The 22,531-nt window shown below is 58.0% G+C and overlaps 1 protein-coding gene across 5 annotated transcripts in view; it reads left to right on the top strand.

Annotated features, from left to right (window-relative positions):
- The first annotated feature begins 1,464 nt into the window (after nucleotides 1-1,464).
- Nucleotides 1,465-22,531, top strand: part of SLC6A9 (solute carrier family 6 member 9) — a 31,828-nt gene continuing 10,761 nt past the window's right edge. The window contains exons 1-5 of one of the 5 annotated variants that reach the window (XM_033867702.2): nucleotides 1,465-1,640; nucleotides 7,252-7,367; nucleotides 20,195-20,351; nucleotides 20,935-21,066; nucleotides 21,475-21,745. In XM_033867702.2, the coding sequence (XP_033723593.1) occupies nucleotides 7,338-7,367; nucleotides 20,195-20,351; nucleotides 20,935-21,066; nucleotides 21,475-21,745 (590 nt within the window). In that variant the 5' untranslated portion in view covers nucleotides 1,465-1,640; nucleotides 7,252-7,337. Of the gene's footprint in view, nucleotides 1,641-6,807; nucleotides 6,902-7,251; nucleotides 7,368-20,194; nucleotides 20,352-20,934; nucleotides 21,067-21,474; nucleotides 21,746-22,531 lie in introns of those variants that run through there. The other 4 variants (XM_073790822.1, XM_033867711.2, XM_033867732.2 and 1 more) reach the window with 4 other exon arrangements.

The following is a 22,531-nucleotide window of genomic DNA, read 5'->3' on the forward strand; positions in this document are numbered from 1 at the left end:
CCCCAGAGTTGCACACACACACACACACACCACTACACAGAGCTGCTGCAGTGCACACAGTCACTCACAAACACAGACCCACCTACTCAAAGCCACAGGGGCAGGGGGGCACAGGAGCAACAGGCTGCTCGGGAAGAGGCCACACATACACATAAGACACCTGTAATTCATTCACAGGACAATATAAATCACAAACATGCTGTACCTGCTAGGTTTGGGGACAGAGTACAAATGAAAATAATCTTGCTGACAAGAATAATGTCTCCAGATCTTCCCAGATCTGGTCAAGTCTCTACTGTGAATAGGTTATAAGTTCCGAGTTGGTAGGGCCCTGGAGAAGCCTGGTGGAATGGACTGTGTGTGGCCTGAGAGCACTCCTTGGCAGGAAGTATCTGTGCCTGATACCTGCTATCTTGTTCAGTGCCTCTGATTGTAAATTAATAAAGTGGAATCTCACTTGTCAATTGATCTTGTGCGAGTTTGGCATATGTGAATCAGCTTCTTGGAGGCTGACTATCCCCAGGGAACAAATAAAACTGGTTTCCTGGCCAGACAACAGTGAGGACAGACTCAGGGTGCCGAGAAGAGACTGGTCCCCTTCCTGAGCAGATGCTGGGGGCAACAACTGTTCCCTGACAGCCAGTACTAACCGGCCCTTCTCCTTGAAAGCTGGTGGCTCTCAAGGTAAGCAATTGTGCGAGCCCCTTTCCAACAACTGCCAAGCCTTGCTGCTCAGGGGCAGCCTGGAGCAATGTGTTTTGTCTGTTTTGCAGGAAGGAAACTGAGGCTCAGCAAAGCTCCCTTTGGCAAAGTCTCCATTAGCTGGAATTGGAACCCAGGTATGTCTCCCCAGGGAGAGAAGAGGGGGCCCAGGTTGGTGACTGCAGCACTTGTAACACAATGGCCAATGTAGGGTTGACCAAACCAGTGGTCAAAGGAGGGTCCATGGAGAAAGGATCCAGAGCCCTCCAGTTCCAAGGAGTAGGACCCAGGCCTTACCCAGCTGTGCCCACAGTCCCTAGCGGCACCGCTCAAAGGGAATGGAATTTGCTCTGACTTCTCTCTAGGGGGAACGCAGGCGCAGAAGGCCGGGGGCCTGGCAGGCTAACTCCAGCTCCAGCCCCCCAAGTGCCCCAGGCGTTCTGGCTTCATTCCAGCCTAGCCCGAAGGGGACATCTGCTTCCTCCAAGGGCCCCAGCTGAAGGGCAGCAAGGCAGGGGCGGAGAAGGGGGCTCCTTTGCGGAGCCCACTCCCAGGGGTTCGTGGGGATCAATCATCTGAAAGCAGGAGCAACTTGTAATTTTATTCCCTGGGAGGAGGAGCCTGAGAAGTCGTCCGGGGGTGGGGATGAGATGGGGGGGGGGGCGCAGGGAGGCCAGGGGAGCTGTTCAGAGAGGGGAGGGACTTGGCTGGATCTCCCAAGCCTTCTCCACTCTCCAAACTTTCACCAAACTCTTGGCCCCCGCCTCTCTGAAACCAAAACATAACAAGCTCAGGAGGAGCGGCTAGCGGCGCGGCGGGGCGGGCGGACTCGAGGCGGCACTGAGCCTCAGGAGGCTGATGCAACTTTCCCTTTAAGAAAGCCACCTGGGCGCACCGCGGTGCGGACCCGGCAAGCCTGGGCCGGGGGCTGCAGCATGGTAAGGAGCCTGGGGGAAGGGGGCGCTGCGGCCCGCGCCTCTGTCTGTCCCGCCGTCGGTCTGGGTGTTTGGTGGCTACGCGGGGCTGAGCCCCAGGACCAGCGGGCGGGCGAGCGTGTGTGTGTGTGTGTGTGTGTGTGTGTGTGTGTGTGTGTGTGAGATCGCGCATGCATGCGGGCATCTGGGGGTAAGAGTGTGGGTGAACGTACAGGGATGTCTGTCTCGTCGGAAAGGTCGGGGTAGGTGCGCGCGTCTGGGTGTCACCGCTGTCACCAAGGAGCTGAAGCGGGAGGGAACGGCGGCGCGGGGCGGGGGGCGCTCCTGGAGGAGGGGGAGCTGCGTGCTGACGCCGGTTCGGTCCGGGGTTGCGGGAGCGGGGATGTGCCGGCAGCGCCGGAACCAGAGCTTCTGTCTGAGGCGCCAGTGGGTCTGCGCGCCTGGGGCCTGCGGGCGCCCGGAACCGGTGGGCCGGGTGTCTGCGCCCCTCATGCGGGCTCCTGCTCTCCATCTCCCTGGCCGGCCAAGCTGCCTATCTGGCCCCTCCAGCCGGCCTGCCTCACTATCTGCCCGCCCACTCGGCGGCCGGTTGAGGGTTCCCGCGCGCCAGCAGGTCTCGGGAAGCCGCGCCGGGGAGTCTCGGTGCCCTCGGGCTGTTGTCCACGGCTCCCGGCCACGGCTTTGGGAAGGGGCTACGGCCGCGTTGTTCTTTGGGGGTTGTAACCCGCGCCCTCCCCAGCCCAACCTTCATTCCCGGTGCGCGTAGGGCGGGCCCAGGCGGCCGCAGGTGAGGGCAGGGGCCTAGCAGCCCGGGGCGCCCACTCCCCGCCGGCGCCCCGCACCCCGCAGCCACGGCCCGCGGGAGCAGGTGGCGGGCCGGGGCCGGGCGGGAGGGGGCTTTCCCGGAGGGCCGGGAGGGGCCTGAGCCGGCTCGGGGGCGGGGCAAGGGGGCGGGGACCTGGGCGCCCGGGTACTTTTCCACGGCAGGGACCGGGGCGGGGCTGCTGCCTCCACACCAGCTGAGAGGCCCACACGTGGCGGCTGATGTAACGCCCGCCCCCGACACCTCGCACCCCGATTAAGGCGGACGCGCCCCGCTTCGAGGAATCTGGGCGCTCCAGGCGGTGCTATAGCTCCGAGAGCGACCTCGCCTCTTCCTGCCGTTCCAGGGCCTCTTCTGGGCCTGCCGGCTGTTTCTTAAAGGAACCGCGCCCCCTTTCGGGCCTGTACTCCGCAGGCCACGCCCCCTCGCTGGTCACTCTTAAAGGAGCCGCGTCCCCAGCGCTCTGACAGCTCCCTCACAAAGCCTAGGTCTGTTTCTTTGCCGAAACAAGCCTGATGCTGCGGCCGCTAGAAGATAAAGGCTGGGGAGCAAGGAGTGGAGAAGGAGAGAAGGACCTGAGAGGTTAAAGAACCCCAAAGTGAGGGAGCGTCAGAAGATTGGAGGATAGTGGGTGAGGGGACTGGTTCTAGGAAGGGACTAAAGAGCGACACTGAGCATGCCCAAATGTTTCCAAGGACCGCAGAGAAAACGCCCCCTTACTCGGCCTACACTGCGACTGAGGCTCAGTGCCCAGCTCTGGGGACACAGAAGAATCACACCTCTGCCCTGGATGATCTCTCCAGCTGGTGGGGAAGGCAGATTGGGACACAAGTAACCATGCCGCAACGGCTCCGTGTGAGGAGCATATTAATCAGATGTACACAGCGTGCTTTGGGGGTAACCGGGAGTAGCATTTAAAGATTGACTGCAAATGGGAGGAGAAAGGAAGGCTTCTTGACGATAATGGCATTGGGACAGGTTTTGAAGACGGGTGGGGTATATACTGATAGATATGGGGACAAGGGTGCTCAAGGAAGAGGGAACTGCCTAAGCAAAGGCATGAAGACAAGAACCCTCTGGGGATGCTGCATAGTCCCACGTGGCCGCAGGTGGCCGCAAGTGGCTGCAGGTAGCCGACCTTGAATCTAGGCAGATCTAGGGCCCTCCCCTACCCTCACAGCCCCTCCACTCCCTCCGTCACAGTGAATGGAGATTATGTTTCCTCCTCTATCTCTCTCCTAAACTGTGAGGTCCTTGAAGGCCAGGAAAGAACCTGTCACCTTTCCATCCCCAGCGAGGACTCCAGGTCTTGGCCCAGATGGACCCTTAAAATTGATTGACCTGACAGTCCTGTTTGGAGGAGAGGAAGACTGAGCAGTGAGACAGTAAAGGTGGGCTGGGTCCTATGACTACCCTCTCCCCATCTTCCCTTGGGTGGCTGACAGGCAACTCGAACCCAGCTCATCCTCTCCCCACTCCAAACCTGCAGCATCCCCAGCATTCCTGTCTCTGGGACTAGCACAGGCTTCTTCCTATTATACCAACAGAAACCAGAGACCCCTCCTTATCCCTCACCCCCTAAGTCCAATTCATCACCAAGTCTCCTACCAAAGTTGCGTTCTTTATTTTTCTCAAATCTCTGTACCTCTCCCCACCCCAGCATCACCTTCCTGAGCCAAGTCCCCTCATCCCTGGCCTGGCCTATTCCTAATTGATTTCCTCTCTTCCCCTCTTCCCTCCCTCCAGTCCTTTCTCCACACGAATCTAGGGTGATGTGTTCAAAATGCACCTTCCACCAATTGCTCCTCCTGGCAGTCACAACTCTCCTTTAAAGACTTCAGTAGCTGCCATTGCCCTCAGGATAAAGACCAAAACCGAGGCCCCGAAGACCCCGAACCTGCTTATCTCTCCACCTCTGTCTTTGGCCACTTTCTCCCTCACTCTCTGAGCCTCAGCCTCACAGTCTTTGCCCATAGTATTTCATTTGCTTGTATCTCCCTTCCTCTTCTCTGCTCACTGTTGCCGAATCATCCCCCTCTGACTCTTAAACATCACTTCCTCAGGAAAGTCCTCTGTAACTCTCAGACAAGACCAGGCCCCCCTGGTGTAGATTTTCGTAAAGAAGTTCTTTCACTTTCGCACCCTTTATTGTAGGCTTTAATTATACACATTTGAGTCACCAGTTTCATTCATTTCCCCACCAGCCTGCAAGCTGCAGCAGGGCAGAGACTGAAGAGATCTTAGTGCCCAGCACAGATCTGGCCCAGAGCAAGCCCGAAATAAATACTTGCGGAGTAAATGAACTGAATTGTGGCCAGCCCTAAATGCCTGCTGAACAATTTAGGCCATATCCTGTTGGCTGTGGAAAACTGTTGGAGGGAATCAGGGCTTTAGGACTTTGGGAAGATTAATGGATTGGAGGGGAGGAAAAAGTGGAGGACTTGTAGAGTCAAAAATTAAGCACAAACTTCAGAATGTACAAAGGAAGTATGATTAGCCCCGTCTTCCAGATTGAGAAAACTGAGGCTCAGAGAGGTTAAGTAACTTGCTTGAAGTCACATACCTAGTGAGTGGCAGAGCCAGTTCCTCCTTCCAGGTCCCAGAGTCCAAGCTTTTTATCACAAGCTAACCTGACTCTGACCCATGTGGCACAGATGGAGAGCGTGTCAATAGTGGCCCATATGTGGGTTAGGGGCAGGCCTGGTGCCTGGGTAATGTGGATGCCCAGCCCCTAGAAGAGGGCCTGGCCTATTGTAGGCATTCAGGTGGTACTTTTTGAATGGATGGGTGGGGCCGTTTAATAGAAATGGCAGAAGCAGGAGAAGAAGCAAAGCTTTACACCCAACTCATTGTCCTGGAAGCAGCCCCCAAGCAACCTTTTCTCCACTAATCTGTCAGCACCCTGACCACAAGGGCTGTATTTGCAGTGCTTAGGGATAACACCCTGGAACTTAGGTTCCAGGACGGAGTGTCCTCAGTTTACTCACCTGACCAGAGGGCGTAATGCCCAACCAGTGAGGTGGCTCTTAATAATGCCATCTGCTGTCATTACTATCATCATTGTCATTATTACCATCATTGTCATTATTATCTGTTAGCTGAAGAGGGACAGCTTTGAGGACAGCAAATCTAGAGTGTACAGCTTGGAGGGAGGGGTGTGGTAAGCGAAGACAAGGGTATGATCTTCTAAGGGAGCACACCCCCTGTTCTGACTGCCCCCAGAAGACCAAAGCCACAAGCAGGGACCTCTTTAGGGAACAGTGAGAGGCAGGAAGTCCGGCCTCGGTGACTAACCAAAGGGAAATGGTCGCAAGTCACATCCCTACCTGGCTCCACCCTGGGGGGAAGGTTATGCAGGACACCTGGTGGCCAGGACAAAGGCCTAAGGTAGCCAAGGGCTGGTTTGCATAGGCAAAGAAGAGCTTCTTCCTCCTCTTTTCTAGCCTTCCAAAGGCTTCCTGGGCCTGTGGGTGGGAGGTGGCCCTTGAATGTGGCTGTAGGCGGGGGCAGAGTGGCACAAAACAGCCTTTGGAGTAGAGAGACTCCTTGAGAGAACCCAGAGAAGGCCCCAGTCCTTCCTAGGACCAGGCCCTATGGAGCGTGAATGTCCTTGTGCATCTGACCCCGGGTTTTCCTCCCATAAGAGAATTCTTTGAGGCTCCCTGAAGGTTGATTCCACTCCTGTGACCTGTCAAAAACTCCCCACTCTTCCATCTGCGTCCATCCAGCATTGAACCTGCAGACACCAGCAGCTGCATGGCTGCCCCTCCCGTCTGTCTGCCCCTCCCGCTCACCAGCCCCACCTCGCCTCTCAGAGGCTTCCTACGAGATCTCCGGCTGACCTGGCCCCTCATTCCAAGGCCTCAGCCTTACCCATTTCCCTTCAACTCAGTTCCACCAACACCCCCTACAAGCTGAGCACCGCGCCAGGTGCTGGGCACAGAGGGGTAGATGAAACACATCCAACCCCTCAGGGAACTGGCCAACCAACCCATGGTTGACAGACGTAAGCAAATGAGTTGATAGGGACCCTGGTAGAAGTCTGCACAAAACACAAAAGAGGAGACAGTGTGTTCACTCTGGGGTGGAGTGGGGGCAGTGTCAGGAAAAGCTACAGAGGAGAGGTGACACTTAAGCAGGCTTCTAAAGGATCTGTAGAATTTCACCTGGTGAACAGGAGGGAAGGTGTTCGGCAGGGGCCAGCCTGAGCACGGGCATGGCAGCGTTGTGCCTACACATGCTGTGTTTGGTGTGCCTAGAGCTTCTGGTCCAAGTTAGTGACATAACAATGAGCCCACTGCCTGGAGCCCAAGCTGAGTGGCAGCAGGATAGGGAAGGACCATCCTGGACACCTGGCTGGGGCGAGGTTGGGGAGCATGTGCTGAGCCAAGTTGACTCCCCGTCAGGGGAAAGGTTGAAGCCATTCACACAGATGATGAAGGTATTGGACCCTGTCCCAGTTCTGTGTTCATTTTTTATCTTTTATAGAATTGGGCATCTGGAGAGTCAAAAATAGACCTTTGCCCATTGGGACAGGAAGTCTGGAGACCAAGGGATCCAGGGGAAGGTTTGGGAGAAGAGTGAGGTAGGAACTGGATGGAGGGTCACCCAGAAATGAGCAGGACAGGAAATGGTCTGGCAGGGGTTGGGCCAGGGCGGGAGGGAAGAGGGGGCCTGCCAGCTGGTGGTCGGGGCCCTGCACTACCTGTTCTGAAGAGCCCTGAGGGCCACACATGTCCTGCCCTGCCTTCCTGGGCCAAACCCTCAGTGCATTCTCTGCTCTCTCCACAGCTCTTGAGGCCTGTGCTCTGAAAGGTGCTAGAAACAGAGCCTGTGAGTGTGGTCCGGGACTCCAGAGCCCCTAACCCACCGCCACTATGGTAGGAAAAGGTGCCAAAGCGATGCTGGTGAGTACAGGGACCAGACTGCAGGGAGGAGGGGGTCATGACACCATCCCCGCTGGGGCCTGCTGTCAGCTGCTGGCCCTGACAGGAGGGCCTAGGAGGCTCCGTGGGGCCCCGAGTCTGGCACTGCCAGGGCTCCTGAGTGCTAGGGCTGTCCCAGGCCCAGGTGGGCAGCCCCTCACCCAGCAGGTTAGATGCTGCCATGGCTCCGAGCCCATAGCAGTGCAGATTCCACCACAGAGCCCGAAAGGCATGCTAGGAGGCACGAGGCACACTTCCCACCCTCATCACAAGATACCCTGGAGAGAAGGCTGCAGTCAGTCCTGCTGGGAGGGCTGTCCTGTGGCTGACACCCAGGCACCCCCAACGCTGTGCTCTGCCTGCCGTGGGGAGCATTCAGCATGTGCTGATCAAGGGGTCCTCAGAGCCTGTCTGATTTTTTTCTTCTTCCACTCTGAAAAGTAACATAGAGCGTTTCATTTTGGTTTTGTTTGATTTTTTGCGGTACGTGGGCCTCTCACTGTTGCGGCCTCTCCCGTTGCGGAGCACAGGCTCCGGACACGCAGGCTCAGCGGCCATGGCTCACGGGCCCAGCCGCTCCGCGGCATGTGGGACCTTCCCAGACCGGGGCACAAACCCGTGTCCCCTGCATCGGCAGACGGACTCTCAACCACTGTGCCACCAGGGAAGCCCAGAGCGTTTCATTTTGAATCCTATCCTGAGGCCTCCTCAGAAAACCTCCCTCTCCCCCTTCCCCAAGCCACAGCTCTTCACTGCTCACTGCCTCAGAGCACAGGAGAGGTGGTGAGAAGCAGTGGGCAAGGGCCGGCTCACTGATGGACGGAACAGGCCAGCACTGGAATCAGGAACCAGGAAGATACCCCAAGGGCAGTGGTTGTATTCCTTCACTTGGGATCTTGCCTCAGGAGCCAGTGACACTGGGCAGCTGTCAGGGGAGGAAGCCAGTGACCGAGCACGGCCCCTCCCGTGGCTCCTCCCTTCTCCACTTGGATTCTCCTGTTGCTGTTCCCATTCAGTGAAAGACTGATTGGCCCAGGGTCTCTGCCGAGCCCTCCCAAAACAAGCCCTGTCCCTCACCAGGGATTTGATTTCTGGGACTCGAAGTACTTGGTCCAAAGGAATGGTCTGGGGGAGAGAGCTGGACAGTCATGCTCCAGGCTCAGGACCCTCTATCCTCTATCCCGTTCTGAACTTCCAGCATCCAGCCCCTCAGACCTGCTCTGGTCTGGCCCCCTCCTGACTGGAACATGTCTGAACGCACTAAGCTTCTCAAAGTATTCCTCAGCCAGCCTGAACTCTGAGTGCTCAGATGTGGGCAGAGCTGGAGGTCTCCTGACCTGAATACTTGCTAGGGGGTGGATGCTGTGATCGAATCAAAAATGGCCTCACCCTTCCCGGAAGTGTTGGAATTGCCATGGGCCTGTTACAGGAAGTGGCTCTGCCCCTCCCTACATGGGGATTCTGTGTCCCATGAAACTTAAGAAACCCTCCAAGTACTCTGTACTACTCAGTACTGGCTGCTCTGCTTTCTCTGGAGTGACCCTCAGAGGACTGGGGCAGGGAGGCAGGAGAGATGTGGAACCCACGTGGGCAGCATAGGGAGCGTGAATCACAAGGTCCCAGAATCCCTACCGGAGCTGAGTTTCCCGGACCCTGGGCTCTGCCGGCCAGCAGGCCAGCCCGTCTGTGGAAGGGAATGTTGCGTTGGGACGCCTGTTCCCAGCACCAGGATGTGCCTAAAGATAGCTGGGGCTCGATTTCCTCCGTGCCCTCTGACCTTTGACTTCTGCCCGCCGCTGCTGAGTCTGAGGCTCCATAGCATGTCCCCTGGGCACCCCCAGCGGTTGCTCGAGATTCTATTCCTGCTTCTTTCTCAGTTCTGCTTATGACCTTGGGCTCCGCTATTCTCGGGACCCAGTTTGGAACCAGTTCCGCCTCCATTCAGTGCTTGTCTCTAGGATACAGCCTCTGAGGAGAGCCATCTCTCCTAGCTAACCTAGGCAGCTGCGCCTGGACTTTATTAGGTGCCTGTGGTCCCCTAAGGGCAAGTGACTGAGGATGCTCCTTCTCTGGATGCCATGGTGGGGCAGAACAGAGTGTCTTGAGGGCCATGCATGTAAGCCAGTGGCACTTGGACTGTCCCAGGTCTGTGGCTCTGTTGCCATTGGTGCCCTGGTAGGCTGGGAGTAGGCAGCTGGCCCCTGCCATGGGGTCCTCACTTCCATCCCCCTTTGCCCCAGGTTTGGGTATGAGGACAGGTGTCCCCTGGGTCTCTTCAGTGTCCACCCTATGTCATCCTTGGACCTTTTGCTGGGCTCTTCATGTGGCAGGTGCCCCGTGGAGGGTGAGCCACTTCCCAGCACGTGCCCAGACCCACATGCCTGCCGCACGTGTCCCTCCCCCCGCTCCCAGCCCAGATGCTCTCTGCCAGGCCAGCTCAGCTGCCTCCCTCACGCCTCAGCAGCTCCTAGGACAGGGCCGTGCAGGAACCCAGCTGACCGGGGTGCCTCCAAGCCTGGGAGCAGCTGGGATGCTTGCGGGCACTGGGGGTGGGGGGTGGCGGTGGTCCTTTCGTGGAGACCTAGTGCCTCTATACACATGTGGGGCCGGGCTGCCTGGGGCTCGGAGGACAGAGAGCTGGAGGAGAGGAGCCCAGGACAGGAGAGCCCTACTGGGTCAGCTTTAACCCCACAGCTGCACACCAAGTCCACAAGCTGGCCAACTCAGTCCCCTCCCCTGTGTCCGCTCCCCACTCATACAGCATCTTGGGCAGAAAGGCCTTGGTGAGCCTCACTGGCCTCTCCCAACATCTTTTTTTTTGTTTTACGCGGGCCTCTCACTGTTGCGGCCCCTCCCGTCGCGGAGCACAGGCTCCAGATGCGCAGGCCCAGCGGCCACGGCTCACAGGCCCAGCCGCTCCGCAGCACGTGGGATCCCCCCGGACCGGGGCACGAACCCGCATCCCCTGCATCGGCAGGCGGACTCTCAACCACTGCGCCACCAGGGAAGCCCCAACATCTTTGAGTTCACTGGTTGCTTCTGCCCCTGGAAGCCTCATGATGAATAAGAGCAGTGTGACCCGGGCTAGAGCCCTGGGTGCCAGAACGTCTGAATCGTCCTAGAAGGCTTTTTTTTTTTAAATTTATTTTATTTATTTGTTTGTTTGTTTGTTTGTTATTTTGGCTGCGTTGGGTCTTTGTTGCTGCACGCAGGCTTTCTCTAGTTGCAGTGAGCGGAGGCAGGCTTCTCACTGCGGTGGCTTCCCTTGTTGTGGAGCACGGGCTCTAGGCGTGCGAGCTTCAGTAGTTGTGGCACACGGGCTCAGTAGTTGTGGCTCGTGGGCTCTAGGGCGGAGCTCAGTAGTTGTGGCGCACGGGCTTAGTTGCTCCACGGCATGTGGGATCTTCCCGGACCAGGGCTTGAACCCATGTCCCCTGCATTGGCAGGTGGATTCTTAACCACTGCGCCACCAGGGAAGGCCCCCTAGAAGGCTTTGAAAGCACCACAGGCCACCTGGGGCTGCCCCGCCCCGACCTGTTCTGTTATGCTTTGACAAGAGGGTTTGGATACTTCTTGTCTGCAGCAGCCCTCACAGGGCCTGGCGAACAGTGGGTGCTCACCCAGCCCAAGTCCTGGCATGTAGCAGGTGCTCAACTAGTATGGGCTTGACACACATTGGGATCTGAGCAAGCACAGGCTTGACACCCACCTGGCCCTCCCTTGGTAGAGGGCCTGTCACTTACCAGCCACTCACCTAGCATGAGTCCCAGCATGTAACAAGTGCTCAGCTAGTACAGACATGGCAAACATTGGGCACTCACTTAACACAGTGCAAGGGGCACAGTGGGTGCTCACCCTGCTCAGGCCTGGGCATATACTGGGTCCTCACGTGGCACAGAATTTGGCATGCATGGGGCACTCGTGTAGTGCAGGACCCAGCACACCACAAGGGCTCCCTGTGGGGTGGACACACAGTGGGTGCTCTCTTAACACAGAGCCTGGCACACAGTGGGAGCTCTCCCAGCATTGGATTTGGCACACACTGTGTGCCTTCCTAGCACGGGTTTGACACACAGTAGGTCTTCTCCTACCTCAGGCACCGACACACAGTGGGCACTCTCCTTCTATAAGGCCTAGCACAGAGAAGGTGCTCTCCTAGCCAGGACAGCCTGAGCAATGACTTAGATAATCAACTAGATGATCCTAGATGCGCAACTACCCCCTCCCCAGTGAAATGGACAATATCTAGATCCAGAGGAAAAGGCCCAACCTCCCTAGGCTTCCTCTCCGGACCAAGGACCTGCCCTCCGTTCCTCTTGGTCTCCCTCCCCTCCCCGGCCTCCCTGGAGGCCACCTACTCAGTCCTGCGGCCTCCCCTCCCCTCACACGGCTTCCCTGCAGCCCCTCCGCCCCCAGCACTTTCCAGTCCTGGCTCAGTAGGACCTTCCCTCGGAGTCACAGGGTACAACAAAGCCCCTAGACTCCTTGGCCCTCTGGAGGCATGCCCACTCTTATTAAGAAAAGTCAGAGGCGGGGTTGGGGGAGTCGGCCTCCCTGAGTGGGGCTGGAGCAGCTGGATCCCGCTAATGAGGCCTCATTACTGCCAGGACCCAGCTGGGCCGCTGCCGCCTCCTGTCCCCATGGCCAGAGCCAGAGAAAGCTGTCCAGCCAGGGCTGCCTGTTCTGGGCACCCAGCCCAGGCCAGGGCAGCCAAAGCCCGGAGCCCACCCTGGGTGGAAGTGAGCAGTTGGGCATCATGGGTGACTGGGCCTTCCTGGAGCCAGTGGCCCAGCCAGGGCCTTGGCCCTCAGTTTGGGCTCACAGGAAGTCCGCGGAGCGTGTCTGGGGACCCGGCTGCGTGAGGCTGGCCCGGGGAACAGCTCAGTCAGTGGAGTCTGAGGCCATTCTTAGGAGACTTTCTTGAGCGGAGGTCAGTCCGCATCTTCTTCCCCAAAATGGGCATAACAACATACCTACCTCAAGGGGCTGTCGGAAGGATTAAACGAGTTAATATATATCTAAAGTGTTTAGGACAGTGTCTGGCTCATGGTAAGCACTTAATATGTATTAGCTGTTACTATTATTAATAATGCTATTGGCTTCAAAGACAGATGGATATTATCCCCATCTTAGAGATGAAAAAACTAAGACCAGACATGTTAAGTGACTTGCCTAAGGAGATATATATAGTGAGAACTGCCAGAGCTGGGGTTTGAACCCAGGCTTGTCTGACTCTAAAGCCTTTGCCCTTAAAAAAAAATGTCATCCTGCCATGTTCCCACTGGGGTCACCTCACTTACCAAACTCACAAGGAAGCTCTCCTTTACATCAGAATTCATCCATGCTTCCATTTGACCGATGTTTACTAAGATCCTACCATGTACCAGACCCTTTGCCAACCTATCAGTTTCCAAAAAGAGCTCTGCCCTCCCAGCACCAGAACACCCGTGCCCACCTTCCTGGCCATGGGTTTGTGGGGTCTCAGCATCCGCTGGAGACTGACCAGTGAGTGTGGCCTCAGAGGAGAGGGATAGGATGGGTCTGAGTGACATTCCACCCCAGCCATGGTGACACCTGCTGGACTGTGCCCAGCCCACTCGGTACACACTCCCAGAGGGAATACCTCAGGTTCTGGGCGATGCAGTACGAATCCTCAAAGGTCCTTATTCTGCAGCCACCCTCTTGGCTAATGCCATCTTTCTTCAGACAGGTGACAGCACCGTTCACTAAGCCAGAGCTTTTTTACATGGTCAGTCATATTCTCTAATGGGGACACTCCATCGTCTTGTCTGGTTGAGAGTCCCCAACTCCTGGAAGGACTGCTTCAGGACCCATCAGCCCCCAGCCCACAGCATTCTAAGAAGTCTGAGATGCTCTGGTAGTGCCCTGTGGGTTGCGCCCCCTTCCCCCTTCTCCTTCACCATCTCTAGTGCCCAGTGGTACCCAACCACCTTACCAGGAGCCCACCAAGTGCCAGGCCTATGCGCTCAGAAGCATCTGGGCCCCAGACCTCATTCTGGAATGGAACTGAGCCGCCCTCTCTCTCCCTTCCACGCCCGCTCTGCCTCACCCTGTGGCTGTGAGTGTGTGTGTGTGTGTGTATGTGTTTTGTTCCAATAACTTGCTGGGAACAAGGGAGAAATACGACAAACGCTGCGCTTCACTCTAACTGTGGAGCATCCGCGCTGGGCTGCATGGGGACTGGCTGGAGGGGGAGGGCCGGGGAGGGGGTAGGCAGAGCTTCAGGAGGAGATGAGGTGAAAGTAATTGATGCTGCCCAGCCAGCAGTGGAGGAGGCAGGGGATGCGTCAGTGTCGCCGGAGCCGGCAGAGGTGTGAATGAGAGGGGACACACACACGCCCGCCAAGTGCTCACCCTGGGATGGCCGCGGCTCAGGGACCTGTGGCCCCCTCCTCCCCAGAACAGGTCAGTCACCTTCCAGGAGGTTGAGCCCCCTCTCTGGTGCCAGGAAGACTGGGAGGCAGGGCTGGGGGTGGGGAGAGGGACTGAGTGGTCTGTGCCAGGGAAGGGCAGGCACAGCCAGCCAGAGAGACAGACAGCAGCAAAAGTGACCCAGAAAGTTGCAACTGTGCAAAGGAGCGGGAAGAGTTAGCTATGCGGAGGCGGCACAGGGGAGGAGAGTGGGGCTACTAGGGCTCCCCCAGCCCAGGGACCTGCTGAGAATCTGCTCTGTGTATCAAAGCTGCATTGTCCTAGCTCCCGGGGAGACGGGCCGGAGGTGCCCAGGAATTGTACTAATCAATACAGCCCCATTGTCTGTGCCACGGCAGCTACTCCTATGGGGAGAGTGGTGAGGGGGCAGGGGGACTCGTTACATGGACTCGGTGGTGAGCGTGGGGGAACGGGATGGGGCGACAGTCTCGGCTGCGAGGAGAGAGACCCCACGCGGTGTTCGCCAGTGTCTAGGACAAGTGCCCGGAGGGCATCCTGACTTGACCTTCGGAAGGCAAGGGAAGGAATGTCCTCTGGGGAGATGTGGGCTGCATTTGGGAGAAACATTATGCAGGGCTGCCCTCCACCTTCAGGACTGCCAGGGTCAGAAGCCAAAGCCACTTTCCAGAATGCGAGCCTGCTGCCAACCGAGCGGGGCAGAGACTGCTCACGGCTGCCACAGTGCAGGGCATGACTGCTGGGCTTCAGGGCAGAAGCAGAGCCCACCCAATGGCCCTATCACTTCTCCCAGGGCCCGGAGTGGAGCCTGGCATGCCTGGGGTGCATCTTCTGTCTGCTGTCCACAATACTGGCAGATCACTCTCTGCCAGTCAGGGCTCTGGGATGAAACAGCCCCGGGCATGTCCTTGCCTCTCTCACCTCCTGTGTGAGGGCCTGATCTCCTGACAGGTGCTCGGAGGTTTTCCTTGAAGCGAGAGGCACTAATAGTCCCTGCGTACTGCTCGGGTCTGCGGTAGATTTTCCCACGGTCCTGCTGCTCCAGCCCGGGCCCTTGACTCTTTCCCGTGTCTGGATGAGCGAAGCCAGATGCAAGATGGAAGGCTCTGTCATTGCGGGGCAGATGTTGCCTGAGGGCCAGCCTGGCTCCTGGATTGCTTGGACCGATGGGAGGGAAGTTGGGGAAACAAGAACCAAGGGGTGTGAGGGGGTCACAGGGTCTCCTGAGGCAGCCACGGTTTACTGTCCTGGCTGTTCTGCCTGAATTCCCCACTGGGACTCAGAGAAAGTTGCCAGTGATCTGGATTTGGCGCAAGGTCAGTCTGGGATGTAGGGTCTTGCCCGTTCTCCTCCACAAAGTTTGTCTTGGATGGGGCTTCATCCCTTGAGCAAACCCTGGGGCTGCAGAGTCCTGGACAAGAAGCCTGCTGGATCCTCGTGGGGCCCGCCCTGCCCGGGCTGCTGCAGGATTCCTCAGTGCCCACCCAGAGCAGAGCTCACAGTTCACAGAAATATCCCGTGGACACCGCTCTCGGAGGGCAGGAGTCGGGAGCCAGAGCACAACCGCCGCCCAGGGTAGAATCCTGGGCTGCCTCTGGGTCTGAGCATGAAGAAGGAAGGGCCACCCCTGCGGTGGTGCTGGTGGCCGCCACTGGGAGCGGGCTCTGCAGCATTGTTTCTTTACACGTTGCTGTAGTTTCCAATTTTTTTTAAATGATAAGCTTTTATAATCAGAAAGAAAGCAATAACACCTTCTTCCTTTTTTTTAGTTGTTTAGAAAGCGAGTGGGAACTAATGGAAAATACAGGAGAGAGTCAGAAATAGCAAATTCCAGGCAGGGCAGAGCTACAGAATATTAGGAGATCTATTGAGGTCGTCTGTCTATCCCCTGATTTTACAGGAAAAGATGCTGAATGCTGAGAGTGGAAGTGGCTTGCCCAGGGCTGCTGAGGGAGCAGGTTCTAGAATGCTAGGCTTCTAACCCCCAGTGCAGGGTCCCGCCCTACCAGGCCCAAGGTATAGAGGGAGATCTGGATTCTGTCCTCAGAGCTGAACTCCCTTAATTCCAGGAGTTCATCCGGACCAGTGAATACGTAGAGGGCAGAGGGCTATGGAAAGGACTTATGTAAGGGACTGCTCGGTGTGGCTCACCCCTCTAGGCAGGAACAGGGGTGGGAAGTTGTGAACCCAAGACAGGTCAACGACTGCTTCTAAGGGTAAGGGGCGTGGAGGGTTTTATACGTGTATGTCTGTGCACGGCAGGCGTCATGGAGGATGACCAGCCAGCCCACCCACACAGCCATGGAAGGCACCCCCAGTAGCCTGCATCCTGCCGGGCCTGGGGAAGCTCGGGCACAGGGCAGGGCAGGGCATTCCCTGCCCTGGAGATCACTCACCGGGTGAGTCAGAGGTGAGGTGGGGGAGCCCCTCCAGGGAGCCCAAGGAGGAGGGGAGCAGCCCAGAGGGGCACCAGGCCACTATGGTTTAATTCACCACCCAGGTGTGAGCGACTGACTGAGGGAGGTTGGGAGAGCAGCGAGGGGCTGACAGGGGGAGGTGCGTGATGGGCAGGACCAGCCTGGAGCCCGGCCAGTGGGCGGGGCCGAGCTGGGTTAGGCAGACAGGCCACCAGTCTGGGCAGACCAGGAGCACAAAGAAATTCTTTCGTGCGCACCTCAGAGCCAACAACCTCTGCAGGGACAGTTAATATCAGTGACACGCCGTCCATCTAGCAGATCAAGAAAAGGGGAGGCTTAGAATGGGGAAAATTATGCAGGGAGAAAAAAAGTTGTGCAGCATTGAAAAAGGCTCACCAGCCTTGGGCGTCGCTGCCAGGGAAGGAAGTGGAGGGGCGTCCCCAGAGGAGGGCTGGGGGAGGAAGGGAACTAGAGCCCCTAGGACTACCCCTTACAGAGGGACCCTTCCCTCCAGTGTACTTGGAGGAAGGTTGGCTTCTTCTGTCCCTGCTGAGCGCCATGCCCTCACCAGCCAGGCTGCCTGCACATAGCCCGCACTGGAATTGAGCTATTTGTAGTGAGGTGGATGGACCTAGAGTCTGTCATACAGAGTGAAGTAAGTCAGAAAGAGAAAGACAAATACCGTATGCTAACACATATATATGGAATTTAAGGGAAAAAAATGTCATGAAGAACCTAGGGGTAAGACAGGAATAAAGCCACAGACCTACTAGAGAATGGACTTGAGGATATGGGGAGAGGGAATGGTAAGCTGTGACAAAGCGAGAGAGTGGCATGGACATATATACACTACCAAACGTAAGGTAGATAGCTAGTGGGAAGCAGCCGCATAGCACAGGGAGATCAGCTCGGTGCTTTGTGACCGCCTGGAGGGGTGGGATAGGGAGGGTGGGAGGGAGGGAGACGCAAGAGGGAAGAGATATGGGAACATAGGTATATGTATAACTGATTCACTTTGTTATAAAGCAGAAACGAACACACCATTGTAAAGCAATTATACCCCAATAAAGATGTTAAAAAAAAAAAAAGTCAGAGGCCTAGCTGCGGACCAGGCTCCCGCGGCAGCATCCCATCCACAGTCCCTGAATGGGGCACCGCGGGGCTGGGGAGCAGCAGATGGTGCTGCTTCTGCCGCGAGCTCCTCGTGCCATTTGCAGGGCGTCATTTCAGCTCCTTCTGCACAGCAGACCCCTAGTGTTGCCTGTTACTTCCCGCCACAGCCCAATCCCCAGTTCCAAGCCCCTGTCCCCCAGGCTCTGGCCTCCCCAGGTCACAGCCGGTAGGGCTGAGCTGGTTAGCACAAGGCTTAGTGGTGTGCTGCTCTTGAATGGAGTGACCACTGGCTCTTGATGGCTCAGTCAAGCTACCGCCTAGGCACTCGGCTGGAGGCATCATCACCCTCCCTGCCCCCTCCACGCCAGGGAAGGAGCAGACCTCAGAGGTCCAAGTCTGGTCCCACTGCACTTGGTCAGGGGGCTGGGGCCAGGAGAGAGGCCTTGAACTTCAGGCCTTGGGGACCTCGGTCTCTGCAAGAGGCTTTGCCCTTGCCCAGCCCATGAGGCCATCCTGGACCCTCAGTTGTCTCTTTTACAGCTGTAACCGCTGCTTCGTGACCCCACCCATGTACTCCACAGCTGCCACAATCCCCCATTGTGCCCCTAAGTAAACAAGCCTTGGACAGAATAAAACTGTTATTGTAGGAGCAACATATAGGAGCCCTATTGGGCTGGGATTTGTTTGGGAATGGATAAACTACCCCAAGCAGGCCCCACACCCTCTGAAAAAATGCTCCCCTGACCCTGAGGTATTTCTAGGCCTGTCCCAAAAAAAGACCCTAGGAGGTGGTGACAGGCGCTTAGGCAGGATTCTGTAAGGACCTGTCACACTGGAACTGGGAGCCGCCCACTCCCAGAGACAAGGTGGCCTTCTAGCCCCTTCATCAGGGAGGCCTTCTGCGACCGCACCCAGCCCCCAGCCCCACCCCTTGTCATCCTTCCATGCTCTTGTGACTTGAGAAATTCCCCTTTGTGGGCACATTGAAGTTGCATATAAAAATTATGTGTTTATCTCATTGATGGCTTACTTCCTCCTGGACTTCTAGCTCTGAGTGGGTAGGGGTGTGTTTTGTTCACTGCTGAATTCCCCGAGCCTGGTGCAGGGCCTGGCACATAGTAGGAGCTCGTAAACCTCCGTGGCTGCATGAATGAAAGTACACAGGCTCTGCTGGTTGGCTCTGCGTGCTCCTTGAAGGGAGCACCACGGTTTCTGGTACTGTGCCCCCAAACCTTCTGGGATGGTATAAGGCTCAGTGTCTTCTCCGGGCAATGCTGGATTGGGTGTGCAGGACAAGGGTGTCTGTGCTGTAGTGCCCACGTGGTGTGCAAGCCTAGAGCACCCCCCCAGATGTACCCATTGCGGGAGCAAGGGATGCACGGCTGGGGGGCCACCACCAGGTGCTGGGGCCTCCTGTGCCTGCCTTCCTAAATGGGCCTTTCCGGAGGGCGCAGGCCTGGGGAGGCCACTCCTCCCCTCTGCGTCTGTTGGTCAGTGTCAGGGTCCGACAGCGTGTCAAAGCACCAGGCCCGTTTGTTTACTGGCCAGCGTGCCTATTGTCCTTGAATATGTCTCTTTCAAGCTGAGGGTCAGTGTCACTGCAGTGCCATCCCTCAGAGGCCGTGCGGCTGTGTCCCTGATCCTGGGTGTCCTCCAGGGACGCCTGGCCATTTCTCTCAGGAGAGCAGCCCATCTCTGGGAGACTGTCTCCGTCACTCAAGGACTCTGGGCTTCTCTGTTGGTGACTCTCGGGGTCCCTGTCTCTTAGTGAGACACCTCTGACCCCTCAGGCACTGGCTCAGGGTGGCTCGGTTTCCAGCTCACCTGGTAGGGGGTGGAAAGGCCAGGGCATGGGGGAGGGGTGCACTCACTTATAAAGGAACTTGCTGGGTTAGTTCCAGCTGTGGGGTTAGGGTCCTCAATGGGGCTTCAGGCCACCCAGTCCAGCCTCGCAGCTCCTCCAGGCCAGCCCGGCATCCTTCCCTTGGGGCAAACTCCCTCATCAGCCCCTCCTGACCAGCCCGTCTTCTGCAGCCCACCTCTTCTCAGCTCAGAGACCCTTTTCTAGAGTCACTCCCTCTGTTTCCCCTAGCAGAGTCTGTCCTCCCAAGTCTGGCGTGGTGCCTACAACTCTGGTCTCCTCCCCCCAACTCATGGCCAGCATCCCCCAGCCCAGGTCAGCTTCCCCAAGGCCCCCGCCCCTGTCATGGCAATATACATGGCTCCCCTGGCCCTCCCATCCTGAGCCCGAGAATGCCCTCCCCAGGTCTGGCCCAGCTCAGTTGCTTCCCCCTTCCCCCACCCTACAGCCCTGCCCACCGTGTGCCCCCCGGAAAAAGCCTTCAGCTGGGGGAGGGGTCCGGGTCCCCTCCCCCGCAGCCGCCTGCCATGGGCAGCGTGCTCAGCCTGGCGATGTGGTGGCTGCAGCTGGGGGGGCTGTCTGGACACAGGCCCCTTTGTGCCCAGCCCAGCTTGGCTGCTTGGTATGAGGCTCAGCTGCTCCCAGATCCTCACCCAAAGGGGAGAGGGGAGACTTGGGAGGGGCTGGCGCTGGGGGGCCCTCAACTCGAGCTCCCTCTCAGTGTCCCACCTCTCAGATGTCGGTAGCAGCTGCTCAGGTGGGCTGGCGCCCCTGGCACAGCGTGCTGGGGGGCTGGTGAGGGAGGCCGGCTTAGCACCCTCCGGTGGCCGCTACTCCCTCTCCCGTCCTCTGCCGGGCCTGCCTGCAGCTGCTGCCAGCAGAGGGGAAGCCCAGGGTGGGGTGGGGGCCTGGAGGGTCCATGGTGTCCCCACTGGCGGAGGCCCAAAGGGTCAGGCACCGCGCGTGCAGATGCCTTGCTGATGGTAGCTTCTCTCCTGTCCCCGCAGAATGGTGCTGTACCCAGTGAGGCCACCAAGAAGGACCAGAACCACAAACGAGGCAACTGGGGCAACCAGATCGAGTTTGTACTGACGAGCGTGGGCTATGCCGTGGGCCTGGGCAATGTCTGGCGCTTCCCGTACCTCTGCTATCGCAACGGGGGAGGTAGCCAGCGGGCACAGGGCAGGGTCCACCCACGTGGATAGAGCCCACCCCCCGGGGCCCAGCCGCCCCCTCCGCGGCACACACTCCAGACAGGCTGGCCTCTGGCCCTGATCTCCTTTGCCCCCATCCCTGGCTTAGGTACCCTTTACCTAAGGCGCAGCACCCCCGACCCTGGCAGCCTGCTCCCTCCAGGGGAGGAGAGGTAGAGGAAAGCAACCCAACCTCCCAAGGCTCCCTGTTTTATACTGCCTGTGTTTCAGCAGCCCCGCGCCCAAATGATTCAGGGATATTTGAGGATCTCATTGACTAATGTGTGCGAAATTGCTTGGTTAAGCCATCAAATCCCACCCAAACATGGCGGCTCTGGGCCCTGGGTTTGACTCAGAGCAGACTTCCTGGGAGCCTCTGTCAGGTTCAAAGACAGGTGGTGAGCAGTGTGCCCCAGACTTAGGCTCCGGCCCAGCGCGTGGCATACCCTCCTGGGGGCCCAGCCAGTTGCAAAGGTTTTGCTGTCAGTTCTGAGCAGGAAGAGGGTGGGATTTCCCCAAAGCCGCCCTGAGCCAGCCCTCTCCCCGCCCACCAGGCGCCTTCATGTTCCCCTACTTCATCATGCTCACCTTCTGTGGGATCCCACTGTTCTTCATGGAGCTCTCCTTCGGCCAGTTTGCAAGTCAGGGCTGCCTGGGGGTGTGGAGGATCAGCCCCATGTTCAAAGGTGAGGCCTGGGTGGGGTACGCGCACGCTCGCGCGCATACACACACACACACACACACACACACACACACACACACACACACACACACACGGGCCTCTGGGGACCATGCTGACTCGCCCATCTGTATAAACACTGCCAACCCCTATGGGACACTGGTGTTAACCCGAGGCCCCCATCAATGGCCAAGGCCATGGACACATGCTGGGATCCACGTTTACTTGGCCTCCACGCTCTCTTCCTACCACATTCATACACGAAGGCCCTTCGCCCCCCAGCTCGCCCCTGCCAAGGCCTTGAGCTGCCTCTTTTGTGGCACTCCATGAAAGCCTGCCTCTTACGCCCTTCGGAATTAGCCTTGCCTCCTTCAGCTAGACGTGTGAGGCTGCTCCGGCCCCTCTCCTCCCCCAGGTGTGGGCTATGGCATGATGGTGGTGTCCACATACATCGGCATCTACTACAACGTGGTCATCTGCATCGCCTTCTACTACTTCTTCTCGTCCATGACGCCCGTGCTGCCCTGGGCCTACTGCAGTAACCCCTGGAACACACCCGACTGTGCCGGTGTGCTGGATGCCTCCAACATCACCAATGGCTCCCGGCCTCCCACCCTGCCTGGCAACCTCTCCCACGCGCTCAACCACACCCTCCAGAGGACCAGCCCCAGCGAGGAGTACTGGAGGTGAGGCCCCCAAGGGACCTGGGCTTCTGGGGGGGACCCCTGGCGCCAACACTCAGCCCTCGCCTTGGCCATCAGGCAACCGTCTGCAACCTCGGGAGGGTACCAGGAATGGAGGGGGCCAGAGGTGCGGGAAGAGGTACAGGGAGTTCACAGCCTGGTTCAGGAGAGGCTGACGCTCACACAGTGGCAGCGAGGGAGAGAGGGCTCCAGCAGTCAGACAAGTCTGCAGAGGAGAGTCAGGGAAAAGGGGGATGGCTTCCTGGAGAGAACAGCACGCGTGGAGGCCCTGGGTCCCAGCTGAGCAGGGGCTGGTCCTGAGCCTGAGGGGAACCTGTTGTGATGAGAATGACAGGAGTGTGGGGAGCTCACGGGCCGTGAGGTAGCCTAGGAGGGAGCACCAGCCCTCTTGGAGAACTTACAGGAATGAATCACAGACCTAATGCTGCGGAACAGAAGAAGCCGTGAAAGTTTCCTGAGCCCAGGGCTGTCCTCGTCAGGCTGTGCTTAGGAAAGATAGCCTGGCACCACCGTGCTCCGTGGTGACAGAGAATGGAGTCTCGGGGCTGGCTGAAGGGAAAGCTGCTGCTGGAGATGTTCGGAAGATCTTGTCCCAGCTGGGTGGGTGTGAGGGCACAGCAGGACATCCTGGAGGAAATTCCCCATGTCCTGTTGAGGAACTCATGGGAAGAGGGCTTGGTGGACTGGTGGGTAGGCGTCGTTCATTCATTCCGCAAACATTTATGGCGTCCACCCTGCCGGGCCCTGTGTGCCCGTGGGGTATGCATG

The sequence above is a fragment of the Tursiops truncatus genome, chromosome 1 (assembly GCF_011762595.2).
Source record: "Tursiops truncatus isolate mTurTru1 chromosome 1, mTurTru1.mat.Y, whole genome shotgun sequence".
Taxonomy (NCBI): Eukaryota; Metazoa; Chordata; class Mammalia; order Artiodactyla; family Delphinidae; genus Tursiops; species Tursiops truncatus.